Source organism: Octodon degus, unplaced genomic scaffold, assembly GCF_000260255.1.
Source record: "Octodon degus isolate 3935 unplaced genomic scaffold, OctDeg1.0 scaffold00164, whole genome shotgun sequence".
In the NCBI taxonomy this organism is placed as follows: domain Eukaryota; kingdom Metazoa; phylum Chordata; class Mammalia; order Rodentia; family Octodontidae; genus Octodon; species Octodon degus.
The window spans coordinates 3,514,510-3,529,402 of NW_004524740.1; the positions used below are offsets into that span (position 1 = coordinate 3,514,510).

At 36.6% G+C, this 14,893-nt stretch overlaps 1 protein-coding gene across 7 annotated transcripts in view; it reads left to right on the forward strand.

Annotated features, from left to right (window-relative positions):
• Bcas3 (BCAS3, microtubule associated cell migration factor) overlaps positions 1-14,893 on the forward strand; it is a 633,943-nt gene that overhangs the window by 333,593 nt on the left and 285,457 nt on the right. For 6 of the 7 annotated variants that reach the window (XM_023703174.1, XM_004643019.2, XM_004643020.2 and 3 more), the window contains 2 exons: positions 2,249-2,445; positions 10,097-10,197. In XM_023703174.1, the coding sequence (XP_023558942.1) occupies positions 2,249-2,445; positions 10,097-10,197 (298 nt within the window). Of the gene's footprint in view, positions 1-2,248; positions 2,446-10,096; positions 10,198-12,288; positions 12,599-14,893 lie in introns of those variants that run through there. The other variant, XM_023703178.1, reaches the window with a different exon arrangement.

Here is a 14,893-nt window from a genome sequence, read left to right on the forward strand (position 1 = left end):
AAATTAATCAGTTATATTAAGAATTTCTCAGAAATACTGTTGAAAGTATACACATGTACAAATATTTAAGTACATTTTATTCACATGTATATCCTACTAGCTTTAACATGGAGTGCACAAAATGTGCATCTCTTTGAAACAACCCATTTAAAGTCCTTGAGATGCTGGATCTTGGACAGCAGACTCTTTAGAACACAATTTCATCAGTTTCGAAGCAAGATTTTCCTTTGTTAAAACATTGGATCCATCCAGCAATATTAGTATTTGATTTTTGGAACCATCATTTTCTGAAGACGGCCTCTCGCTTTCGTTATAGAAGGTCGGCATTGTACCAGGCACTTGTTCTGGTGGTGCTAACTGAGTCTCCTTCCTAAGTGGTCTCTAAACAAGTCCTCCAACAGCTTCAGCTGGTCTGGCCTCACCTTTGTCATGTGGAGCTCTCTTCATCCAAGGAGCTTTCAAATAAAAGCTACTTGGCAGATTTCAAAATGGTGAGATTAAAAGTGACTTCATTACAAATGCTGTTATGTCTGCCTCAAGTCTGACATCATTTAATGAAGTTAATGACCTGTCTCAGATTACCAATCTGGCAACTTTTCCTCAGACAGGTGCCTCAGAAAAAGTGGAGACCCTTTTTAGTTTCATTGGCTTCTTAGGGAGGCTAGCTTGAAAAAATGAAGTGGATCTGGATAGTGCAGAATTAAAACATTTTTTAGGCAGCATGTATTTATTTTATCATACCACAAATACTCATGGGAAGCTCCTCAGCAAAGCTTCAGATCCTGTCAGATGGAGGCTCATCCTTTCTTATGTTTTTCCCAAAATTAAAATTTTGCTTGAGTGTGCTGGCAAAGGATCTACTGTCCTTCACTTCAAAATTTCAATTAGAAGAAAAGGTAATGTGTCCTGTCAGTGTGAAAGTATATACAGTATGTTTGTCCTGCACAAAATAGGAGAGTGAATATAGGAACATCTGGCCATTGCCTCAGTGAAATTGCGTAGGCATCTGTTTACCTCTCGGCTCTGTGACACTGATGGTTTTGAGCTTAAAATACACAGAACACTTTATCTGTGGCCTAATTTACATTGCTGAATACAACCACTTGAATCAGAAATCACTGTCCTCCATCTGAGTGTTTTTCTCCCTGTAATTAGTGGGAATGTGAATATTGTTCCAAGACCATGATGCTTTTGCCCTTTCGGACTCAGAAACACAGAGCTACACTCTGTGAACCGTTTCAGTTATGTTTTGTTAAGAATTAATCGCTGCCATCAGACAAATGTGATTAAATATAAAAGAATCAGAGCAAAGACTCAAAGCACATGGGAAGTCAGTTCCATCAAGTGCACAAACACGGATACAGCAAGGACTAGTCCTTAAGAAATACAGTAGTTTTCCATCAAAGGCTTATATCGTTCTTCTTCTGTTCAAGCTGATTATTTGTAAAATCATGAAATGTGTCTATTTTAAGATTTTACCAAATATTCTTCTACTATCTCCCATTTTTTACAATGTTTAATATTTGGAACATTCCCAACCCCTTCCACAGAGCAGAAAATTTATAAAGCAGTTTTGTAGTATTGCTTTGGTACACATAAAATTCTGCGTCAAAGTTTGTACCATTGTGAAAACACTCTAATAGTATTTTAAGAACAAAAACATCTAGTTTGAAAAAAATAATTCTTAATTTAAAGTAGATTTTTGGAGATGATGAATACAACACAGCTATTGCAATATTGAATTGTAGAAAAAAACTGGCTTTCGGAGTTAAAATTTATGTGAGAGCTTTTCTTTTGTTGGATAGCTCAAGAACAAGTTCAGATTTTTCATGAGCTTGGTCCTCAGTGAAAGAATTACTTTAAATCTGTGGATTAATAGGTGTAGCATTAAGTGCTGCTCACAGTGTGGGAAGTACTGTGTTGAATAAATAAAGAAGGTAGCACCTGGGAGCAGATGCTGGTTATGTGAGGCGGGCAGCCAGTCCTCTTACTTTTGTGTGATTTTTATGTTGCATACTTCATGTGCATGTGTGTCTACATTTGTATATTTACATAAGACCGAGAACAGTGATTATCTGTGTAGTCTGTGATTATGAACGCCTTTCGATTATGAGTGCTTTTATCCTCTCACGTTCATTAACGTATCCTTCTTGGAGAATGTGGTTGCTGAAAGATGGGATGTGGAATTATTAAAGGTTCTCAAAAGAAGTCATAGTATATTTAAATCACGATTCTAACTCTTTCCCAGGTTGAAATTGTAACACACACCGGACCCCACAGACGGCTATGGATGGGTCCACAGTTTCAGTTCAAAATCATCCACCCTTCAGGCCAAACCACAGTCATATCATCCAGCTCGTCTGTGTTGCAGTCTCACGGTCCGAGTGACACGCCACAGCCTCTTTTGGATTTTGATACAGATGATCTTGATCTCAATAGTCTCAGGTAGGAAATATGGACTGGAAAGTTACTTGAATGACAGGATTGATAAGTTATTCATTTGAAATGAACTTCCCATGAGATATTTACATTTTACCTTTGACACAATTTCATGTTGCCGACTACATATACTATATGTAATGAGTTTATGGTCTCTAAGTTGCCCAGCCTGGGCTCAGCCTTTCAGTCCTCTGCCTCAGTCTCCCAGAGAGCTGCCATTATAGGCATCTGCCATAAATCTAATGAGGTTTTGAAAGCCATCCCACTTGGTAGTGCTTTTGCTTATATTGTAAATGCTTGAAATGTGATTATATCTTCTTTTCATGATATCTTTGAAGTTAATGTCACCTTGCAGTTAAATTTCATCTGTGATTTTTATGTAATTCTGCTTTTTCTCTTAAATTATCAGAAGAAAAGGTTTTTATGAGCAAGTGTTATTATACATTCATTTATAATTTGTCATTTATTTTTTCAAAATATATATATCCTTTGATCCTCCTTCCTTGCCAGAATCATAATACAATTAAGAGGTTGTTTTGGTTTTTACTTTTGCAGTCTTGTGTTTGCTTAGCAGTTCAATCTGTTACACCAACGGGTTAATCTGCAGGCAATGATGAAGGCGTCAGCCTCATGAAGTACAATCTACTTTCCTGTCTCCACTTAAAAAATAAATATTCTAGGGACTGAGGGTATAGCTCCATGGTATAATATTTGCCTCATCTGCCCAAGGCCCTAGTTTGATCCCCAGCACCCCTCCCCTAGTATCTACAAATGAATATAAACCAACCACCTATCCTTCTTTCATATCTTTAAAATAATAGACAAATATATATATTCCATTCACATTTTATTTTTTTTCCATAATTTTATTGAGAAACAAATAACAATGAAACAGTTTCAAATCAAATTGGCAGGACAGTTTCAATAATTAACACATTGCATAATTCTTCCTAGTGGTTAATTGCTGTACAAGATGCAGACATCATATCCTATTTACAAACACCATTAGAACAAATCCCTCTATTCATTAAGAGAATGTAACTATCTATCCTAACCACTTTGAATACACAGAAACAAAATGGACATTCATCTGTATCCCCTTTTTTTGTTAAGTTCCATCATTTAAATATTATAGGTGTGTAAACTCAGCAAAATATTCTAAAAGAGTTCAGTAGTTCATAATAGTATTGGGTCTTCCACTTCACTGGCAATGTTAGAAATTGTTGACCTGAGTCCCTTACAGCTCAACATAACAGCATGGCTTTACTTCTTATACTTAGTTTTTATGCTTTTTTGCTGGATGGTTAAGACCAAGGTAAAGCAGGACCTATGCAACAAGAGTTGTAGCTTTTGGGTCTGATAAGGTCAGTGAAATCCCCTCAGGATTTATCCTGAGGTCCTGTACCTCAGACTGTAGAACCTTTGTCAGTGTCAGCCATGTGGATGAGTCACGGCCATTGCTTGGCCATTGTGCTCTCTGTGAAAGCCTGAGAGAATGTTTTCTCTCCATGTGATTCTCCTTAGGCACACTCTACATCATCGATCACTTTCCTCTTTGGCCCCCATAATCTCCTTGATCAGAAAATTTGGGATACTACCGAGTTACATGACATTACATTACAAGTTCTCATATGTCCTGAGTCTTAAGTGACCTTGGAAGGCTAGGGCCAAAATGTTGGCTTTCCTTGGGGCCCTCCTTTTTCTCTAATTTTGGTCTGCAAAGTTAGGTTGTTAACCCTCCAGAAGACAAGCTTATTGTTATTACCATACAACCTAGGCTGTTAAGCTTAACCTCACTACCTGTCTGAATATCAAACATCTTAGGCATAACATGGAACAGGTATTTTTCATCAAGTATTGATATGTTGAACTTTAAGTCCCTATAGAATATGATGAAAAAACATTTAAAAATTAGAATATATTTTTAAAAATAGGCATAAAGAATTATATACTTCTTATGTTTACACATAAGTCCAAAAATCTCACCATATACAACCTTGAAGCAGGACAGTCCCACAATATTCCTTTTCCTGTCTCTTGCCTTCATTCACCACCCCCTTGTTTTTGAACAATCATCTACCCGAGAGACAGCACAGCAGCAACTGGCATGTCATGACAAGCAGCCCGTATTCAGAAGACCAGAATGACAGGCACTCCAAGCATCCATTCACATTTTAGAAGTTTTTCATATCCCTTTGTCAACAACCATAAGAAAATTTCATAATAAAACCAAAGTTGTTGGAAGACCTGTTTCTTTTTTCTTTTTTGTTCTTTTTTATTTGACCTTCGAGGTACTCAACTACATGCTGGAAGTCACCTTTGTATATAGGCAGCTGCTTATTTTATTTTCCTTCTTGATGGTGTCCAGATTATTCAGTACCTTACATGTCTGGATTACAACTCTTCTTTTCACACTATAATCCTATTGTTGTTCCTCTAACCTTTCTCATCTCTTTAATTGAGTCCTCAAATCACCTGGGCCTCAACCTGGACTCTCGGGGTTAATCTTGTTATCTTTTATACCTGCCACATCTCATTCTTCACATTAGGTCATTTCAACTCTAAAATATATTCAAAATCTCCCATAGTCTCCCTGCTGGCCCCCTAAAAACTGTAGCTCTTCAAGGTTCTGAGTTCAATCCCCGGTCCTGAAAAAAAAGAAAAAAGAAACTGTAGCTTTTTGTCAGTGTGGTCCTCACTTACCTCCCCTTTTACATCTCTCCCCAACAATATATCTTCTTAAATAATTGTTCCTAAAGAGGAACTTAAGTTCTTATTTAGTGTCCATTTTGGGGTATAGTTTTAGTTTGCTTTGTGTTTTTCTTATATTCTTGGGTGGGCTTTTTTCTTGTTGTTGTCCCTAACATTATTTTTTAGCTCTCTAGAAATGTCATTTTCTCCTCAAAATGTCAAACAACAGTAACATAGTACTGTGGATGCTAGACCAATTTCAGTTGTTCTTCATGAAATATGGTCTAGATTAAGTAGTCAAGCCACTCACAGCGAGTCACTTTGGTCAACCCTTTTTAACTTAGTAATTCACTATATGATCATTCATGTTTGCAACTGTCATTTAGTTACTTAAAATTTAATAATAATAAAGCTTTTAATATAGTGAACCCATTTTTTTTTACAACTGTGTAACTTATTTATTCTCTTTGCTTATAAATGCATGAGACCCTGACATGTTTTTCCTGATGACTGATTGCTATTACCTGCTCTTCTAAGACCTTGTCTTTTCTCTTTGGAAGGTGTCTCTAGCTCCTATATGTACCACTCTGTCCCTTTGTTTGATGGTGCACTTCAGCTTTCTTAGTAACTTTTCACCTTAGATGTAGCCTGTTTTCTAAAATCTTTCTAATGTGCTTTTGTTGGTACAGCTATGTTTCCAACATTCTTCAGAACTTCCTCAGGGATTTCCCTTTTTCTTACATGAAAGAGCTCCTAGTATTATTTTCATTTATATCACTAAATTATTTATTTTTGATTAAAATATTGTCTTATACATTGGATATTACAAACAGCTACATGGGTCAATGGTCACAAATTTATTTTTATGTTAGTACACGGTCTACAGGGTATCACTATGCAGATTGGACTCATAGTGATGCTCCTGTTTTTAGCCTCCCAAGTACTGGGATTACAGGTGTGCACCACAATGCCCAGTCTCAATCACCCTGTCAGTGTGCCCAGGGGGCAGGGCTGGCATAGCATGCCGGAGATTGAACTGCAGTCCCTGCATCTGCCTATGCAGGCACTTTAATCCACTGAGCTATCTGGCTGGCCCTTATAAGTTTATTTTCATTGCTTCTATGATTTATATATCAAAATTTGATCAGATAGAATTGGTTAGCATTTTGATTAAAAATGTAATCCCATCATAACCCAGTTATGAGAAATTAGGTTGTAACTTATATCAATTTTAATTGCCCTGTTCAGTATCATTTCCCAGTCATTATCCAGTTAGAAATCCAGTTATTTAAATTCTGCACTTTATTTGCTAGCAGTCACTTCCAGTTTCTCTTTTGTAGGACATGCACTTTCCTTCAGCTTTATACACAGATGCACTATGGTGGGACATCAACCTTACACTCCTTTACATTGTCAGGTACTTGCTTCAGCATCTGTCTGAACTGATCTGTAGTTACTGGCCTGTGTGCTTAAAGTACCACTGAAAATATGTAATGCACGGTAGAATACTTACCTGCAAGTGGGAATAGGCATGAATTTAGTTGACTATTGTCTATATGGGAGCTGTCTCATAGTAGTTCTTCACACAGGGCAGTGATTTAAAATGTACAAACAAAAGTTCAGTGAAGCTGGGGCCTGGGAGACAGCTCAGTAGAATAAGTGCTTGCCTGGCAAGCTCAAGGTTCTGAGTTCAATCCCCAGTTCCGCCAAAAAAAAAAAAAAAAACCCAAAAACATATTTGGGCTGGGGAGATGGCTCAGTGGTCTAAAGCACCTACTTAGAACAAGCTTAGCAAAGCACAAGGGACCGCGGTTCAATCCCCCAGCACCACACGCCAGCCAGCCCTGCCCCCTGGTGGGCTGAGCTGGCCACACACACACACACACACACACACACACACACACACAAATAAATAAAATAAAATAAATTTGAAAAAAAAAAAAATTCAGTGAAGCTACATGTGGTGGTTCATACCTATAATCCCAGAACTCAGGAGGCAGAAGTGAAGAGGATTGTCACAAATTCAAGAGCAACTTGAAGTACAGGGGCCAGGGAGAAGGCTCAGTGGAATAAGTGCTTCCCTGGCAAGCACAAGGGTCTGAGTTCAATCCCTGGCTCTGCAAAAAAAAAAAAAAGAAAAGAAAAAGAAAACCACCAACAACAAAAACTGAAGTACATACTGCAACCCTATCTCCAAAAGAAAATAATAATAATGAAATATAATACATAGATATAATTCAGTGGATATAAAAATGTACAATTCAGTGAAGACATACAGTATAAAAGAACCTAAGTGTATACTCCTTTCCAATCTTAAAAGATTAGTAGCAGTGTATTTTATTTTAACTGATGTAGACCATACACTACATAAAAGTCACCTATTTACAAGTATACCATACAGGATTTTGGTGTGTATCTCAGGAGTTGAGGTCTTGGCTTGATCCCTAGCAGCAAAAAGAGGAAGGGTCTGACAACTTCCTGGTTTTATATATTCCCAGTATTTCATCCATCCCTCCTATCTAATTCTAGAATGTTTCCATCATTTCTACCAGTTTATTTTCTGTTTTTTTTTTTTGTTTTTTTTTTGCGGAACCGGGGATTGAACTCAGGCCCTTGACTTGCCAAGGAAGTGCTTATTCCACTGAGCCATCTCCCCGGCCCCAACCAGTTTATTTTCTAATTACCAAGAATTTTACCAATACCTTTTTTTATTAGCACATGTTTGCAGTACATAGTGATTACCTTCATGTGGGGAGCTGGTACATGTACATAACACATTTTAACTCTCCTTTCCCCTCCCTTCCATCCTCTCCTACTATTAAAATGAATACTAGAAAATACATATATTTGTTGCCTGTCCATCTTCAACACATCAATTCATGGCCAATCTTTATCCCTATTCCAACTCTGGATTATTCAGAAATCCCAGTATAATTTAACAATAGGAAATATATTTGCCTATGTAAGAAGTTTAAATCGAAAACAAGCTTTACTTTCGATGAGCACATTTAACAGGCTAGCTTCTGTTTGCTCTGAAGAATGGAAACTTGTTTTCCAGAAGCCAAGGCTGTCCTTTTGTTACTGCCCACATTCCCTTAGGCTTGCCCATACCAGCACTGACTAACCATTGGCACAGTGCGATGGCTTGTCATTGCTGCTGTAGGAAAACAAAGTGAAGCAGAATATTGGATAATACTCTACAGCTGTGACTTATATTTGCATATCAGTGTTTTGGATATAATAGGCGGAGGACATCATCTTTCTCCTTGTTTCATTTCTTTTCCACAACAAACAAACATACATTTAAAATCTTTGCAAGTGGTACTTGGCATTTTAGAGTTCGAGATTCTCTTTCATATTTCTCATCAAAATCTTTTTCCCCACCAGGAATGCCTGTGCACTGTAACTTCAGCCAAATCATACTTTTTCAGCCTCCCTGCATTTATGATGCTTCATCCCAAACTGAAGGTTCTGCTTATCCTACCCTGTGTCTGAAGGAAACTTCTTGCTCCTCTTCATCATCTGTGTCTCCTATGACAGTGCTTTGTCTCACAGGAGATCACGCTAGTCCTTTTATTGGGCTGTAATTGATACAACCTGAGAAGATCCTCTAAATCATCTCTAGAGTACTTATAATACCTAATACAATGTAAATGCTATGTAAAATGTTACATGATTAGATAATAATGACAAGAAAAATGTGTATTCATGTTCAAAAAAGTTAGTTTATTTTTTAATATTTTTGGTCCAATTTTGGCTCCATCACACAGAATCTGAAACCACAGGTGTGGAAGGACACACAGACCCAATTCCTGCTCGTGACCCACAACATCTTTTCTACCTGATACAGACCATAAATATATGGTCCTGTGATGCTTAGTGAGAAATGGGTCATTTGACAAATGTCATTGTGTGAGCACATGTTTTATACTCACAAATTAAGATGGCTACATCACCAGGTGGTATAAACTGACCTTTCCCCAGTCTATTGTTGACCCATACACAGTTAAGCAGCATTTGACTATATGCTCTCATTCATCCTGAGATCTTACATTTTATATCGTCTTCTAATTCTGAACTTTAATTTTCTTCAGGAACAGTTCATGAATTTCAGTGTGCTACCTTATGTATTTGCATTTGGACCTTGTGTTTCATGTTTTGTTTCTACTTGTTCCCAAAATAATGTTGATATGCAGTGCATATTCACTAACACTCATTGTATGAATTAGTTACCCAAAATGCATGTCATAACTATTTCTAACAAAATTTTGTTTACATAAATTGCCTTGGATGCCAAGACATTGTGATCTTACAGATATTTTTGTGTTAGTAATACAGTGTTTATTCTAAGTCAGCTTGAAAGAGATCCTTCTATTTTTATGTTAATCGTTTTTGGTTTTTTTATGGTGATGGTGATGATACTAGAGATTGAACTCAGGGCCTTGTGTATGCTATGCAAGTGCTCTACCACTGAGCTACATCCTCAGCGCACATGTTAATTATTTTTAAGCTACTTGAAATTATGTATATGTGATCAATTGCAGTTTCCCTGAAGTCTGAACTGAGTCTCATTCTAATTGGTAGTTTTATTGGGGTACCCAGTCATTAGTGATTCTTGGTAAATCATTCTACCTGCAACCCAACTTTGTTGTCCTATACTTAGTGTCATATGTTCCTTGCAAATTCCTATTCCACTTAATTTTTTCTCTTTAAATTAATGTCAGCTTTCAATCCCTTAAAAATATATTGAAAAACATAATAAATAAGCTGGAAAGAGGCTGGAATGAAAAAAGTGTAGTGTTTTAACTGTGTGCAAGAATTAGGGACTGCAGTTCCCTTTTTGTCTGGTTTTAGAATGAATGGTTCTTTAATGGATTGAGTATTCCAACATGCCTGATTTAAGGTCTGTTGTAGCGATAATTTTCATGCCAGTAACATATGTGAATTAAATTAAATTGCATTGCAGGATCCAGCCAGTCCGCTCTGACCCAGTCAGCATGCCAGGGTCATCACGTCCAGTCTCTGATCGAAGGGGAGTTTCTTCTACAGTGATTGATGCTGCCTCAGGTAGAAAACCTCCTGCCAAATGTTTGTTGGGCATTTCTGTGTATTTGAACATTTATTTTCTTGCACACTGTAGAGGGTGATACTCATTTGCCTTCTGTTTTGGTTTGTTGTTTTGTTTAAGGGTTGTATTTTAAGGCAGTACCTTGTCTGTAGTTGTTACTAGACAGTGCCGTACATTTAAACATTCTTAAGACTGGTGAATGATGCGGTGGAGTTGGCACTTGATTAAATGTAATGAATATAGTATTGAGGGCTACAGGGTCGATGACTGTTTTTCCTTTGATCACTGAAATGTAGAGAAGCAACTTTGACAGAGAACGTAAATACAATATATGGATTCAATTTACTCAACCTGTTGAGTATCAAAGTGCCTGATCTGTGGATGTAGCGGAGGTCCAAATGCTTTAGCTTGAATGGTTTTATTATAAAAAGCATAAACTTTAGAAATTCATTAACTTCATTCTGGTCTATCACAGTTATTAATTTTCTAACCTTGGAATCAAATTATGAATATGTGTCACTAGTACCTGGAGGAGACCTGTACCTTTCTACAAGATAGTTGCTGTCTTAAGTGTTTTCAGCAAAGCCTGTTAAATAATAGAGCTGCTGGTAATAATACATTTTCTCATCTTTAAGATGAGTGATAGAGAAAATAAGGACACTGGTGACTTGTACTATGGTACGGCTGCAGAACATCTGAAGATAGCAAGCAGCAGGATTCTGTCCAAAAAAGTCTCACTCAAGTAGAATTATTAAATACTCAGAATTAGTCAAACAGTTGAATCAGAATTTTAATCCATTGCGATTTCAAAAATCCCTGGAGACTGCTGATTGGATTGAGGCTTAAACTATGAAAGAAAATGGAAACCATCACAGAACTGATTTGTAAAGATCACTTTTAAAAGACCAGAGCTTCAGTTTTTGACTCTCTCAGTGTACTTTTAAGTTTCAAAATTAAGATAGGTTGTACATTTTCTTGGCTTTCTGATTTGTTGGTCAGTGATTTGAGCCTTGTGTCTTGCTGAGCTGTCCATATCGAGGGCTACACCTTAATTTTTGCTATAGGTTATTTCTTTAGAGGATTCATTCTTTTTTCTCTGCTTTAACTTGGCACACATGGTTGTCTGCTAGAAACACCCAGAAATGTGTGATCCGTACCCTTGCTTCCCTGTGTTGAGTAGGATATAGAGATGGGTAATTTCAGCAGGTAATTTTTGATAGTCTCAATCTGTGGGTATTAACAAAGTGTGCTGGTCTTCAATTATCATTTATATTCCTGGAAATGTTACATATTTTATATAGGGTTTTAAAAAAAAGTTACTTATTTGTTATAGGGTCTCACCACACAGTTCAGACTCACAGTGATCCTCCTATCTCAGCCTCCCCAGTACTGGGATTACAGGCATGCACCACCATGCCCATTTTCCTTGGCTGGCACGGTGCAACTGGGATTCCACAGCCAGTATAGTATGTGGTATCAGGGATTGAACTCAGGTCCTTGCATTTGCCAGGCAGTTGCTTAGACCACTGAGCTATCTCCTGAGCCTGTTTTTTTAAAAAAACTGGGAATTGAACTCAGGGCCTTCTGCTTGCCAGGCAGATGCTTGTGCCATTGAGCTATATCCCCTGCAGTGTTTTATTCAAGATTACAGGAGGGGGGCTTGATATATTTAAAACATTCTTAAACTACAATATTATTAATGTGTTATCATCAAGTTAGCAGTTACCTGGAATGTAAGTTGCCAAAGCATACCACATGTTTCTAAAAGTTGGCATATTTATTACTATTGTTTGAAGCAATATTCCATACTAGTGTATAACATTTTAGTTCTATATAGAGTTAAGTAGATGTTTCAGTAAACTGTTATATTGATAGTTTTTTTTTAAATTCTGCTGCAAAAGATTTTAAAGATGACTTTTGAGTAGCAAGTTGGATATTTGCCCTTAGTCCATTTACATTTATATTAGTGATAACATCCTTGGAGTTTCTAGGATATTGCTCTGAGGTCTTGAGCCTCTGCCTGACAGTACCAATCTTTTGAGTAGAGAGAGGAATTTTTGGTGGCTAAGTTTTATTGTTATTTCTTCTAGGTCTATTTTCCCTCCAGAAAGCCATGGTTCCTTTCTGAGAGACAGCCAGAAAAGTGAAATGTGTGTGCAGCTTTCTTTAGCTTTGAGCTAAAGACACCCTATAGATGAGGAATTGGACTTTTATGAATAATTTCCTCTTCAAGTACCTCTCAGGTGGTTTGGATTCCTTTTGAATGAGGAGTAGATGTTCTCCGGCACATTTTCTGAATGAGTAATGTTTTGGTGTTGAATCTCTGTATGTGTTTTCTAATAGGATGACAGTTATTCATAGAAATATGTCCCTGCTGATGTTTAACATATAAGCCAAAATAATTTGAGTTCTTTATGGAAATAAGTTTTGGGGAAAGCTCTATTATTTTAGGTTCTTATATTTAATTGAATCTAATAAATTTTATGATTGTTCTTGAACGGGAAGTGTTTCTCACATTATGCATTGGAGTTCACTGTACACTATGAAGATGCTTGTCTTAGACTTTGATTGCTTGTTGCTTAGAGATAGTCACCAGCATGGTGTCTCCTTTATTGGTCTTCATTATTTTGTATTACCCTCCAGCATTTCATACAACTTTTTCTGTGCTTTAAATTGTTCAATGGCATATATTATAGTTGACCCTATAGTGTAAGGACAATTCTTCTTTGGTTTCACTTGTTCAGTTTTGTTTCTGGTATAACCACTTTTCATGTAATTCTTTTCAGAAGTACATAGATAAAATTTAATGTGATATAGTTACTTCCTTTGATAGAACATTTCTCGAAGTGAAAATACTTCATTTAAACCTTGGGACTAGAGTTTGTATTTTAGGTATCTGTGTGTTACTCTGTGAATATTGAGCTGTTGAAATTAAGAGATTACCTGGGCATTGTATTGTTTTGACAAAAAAAATTTTTTTTTTCCGAATTTCTTGATCACATAGTAATCTCTGTCTCACTCTTTCAGGTGGAGTCATGTTCTCTAAAATATGTACTTTTATTTATTAACTTCAGTGATGTAAGCACAGGGTAATTAGTTGTCTTTGGGTAACATGAACTATCTTCTTACTATCACTATTTAAATACATTCATTTTAGTTTCTCAGAAGTTCTGTATGTGCTTGAGGAGTAGATGTCACTCATTATTCTTACAACTACATCATTTGGATTTTTTCTTTTTGCTTTTGTTCTTTGTTTTTAAAGACAGCCTTACTATGTATTTAGGCTGTCATTGAACTCACTTTGTACTCTAGGATGTCCTTGAACTTGTGGCATTCCTCCTGCCTCAGCCTCCTGAGTGCTGGAATTGTAGGTATGCACCATCATACCGTAACATCTGTTTCATCTTTACTTTGGTTGCGCAGAAATCCTATGCCACCTAAAATTGAAGCCTTTTCATTAGCTAAGGAAAAGACCATTATGGAGATAGTACGTAAGATTGAATGTGAAGATAAAAGCTGAGAATAAATGGGCATTCAGGCAGCTACTCAGTTGTTTCATATCTAACTAATTAAAGACAGTATTTTTGAATCAATAGTGATAGTTTTAGACAAACTATTGGTTTGGTTTCTGAACACCGATCCCCCACCAAACATTCTTTTTGTTGCTTATCTGAAAAGTTCTTCCCATTGTACCTTATAATATATGTCTGTATATTTATGCCTTAAAACATACATATATGCTTATATGTAAAAGGTATAGGACTTTTAAAGAAAATGCAGAACAAATCCAGATGCAGTGATGCACACCTATAATCTCAGCACAGTGGAAAGCTAAAGCAGGAGCATTAATGAGTTTGATCCCCACCTGAGCCCTTAAAGGAACTTAGTAAGACTATTTCACAATTAAAAAAAAAAAACCAAGTTATAGAGATGCTCAGAGTCAAGGTCCTGGACTCAATTCTCAGTGGTCTGGAGTGGACACTGGAATGGGACAGAAAGACTGCCACCAGTGTCTTGTTTGAACTTTATTTCCCAGATGGGTGATGGGTGTTTCTGGTCTAAGACATGTGGAGTATACCTTTTAGGTGACTTAACAGCATTTTGACTTGCTGTTGGGTCCTCAAATCAGTCTGTATATATCTGGTTCATCCTGAGTTTGTTCTGGTTTACAGTTATACTGTGGAGGTTAAAATTTACCAACAATGAATTAAAACCAACTGAGATCAATGAACACATTTAGTTTTCTTGCTTAAATCTTTTATTTTTCCTCGTATATATTTGCAGTATCTGATGATCACATTCACTATGTTGGTACCTGTACAAAACACTTACCTTGTCTCTTCTCTCTCCCTCCATCTTGGTCCTCTTCCCTTTTGCAAAAGATCTGTTTCCTTTACAGGACAAATCGATTACCATTTTACATGAAGAAGAGATATCTTTTTTTTTTTATATTTCAGTTAAAAGTTTATTAAAAAAATCCTTTTTTAGCAACTAAGGAAGATCTCGCTCATGCCAATAGGTTCTGGTTAATGAATAGAAATTCCTTTGACTCTACTATAGATCAAACTAAAACTTAATACAAATATGTTGATACCCTGCCCTTACAAAAATATTTTTAAGTGGATCATAATAAAGAGCGATAGAGTCATGTACAACCATAGAATAATACTAGGAAGGGGTTGTCATATACTATAT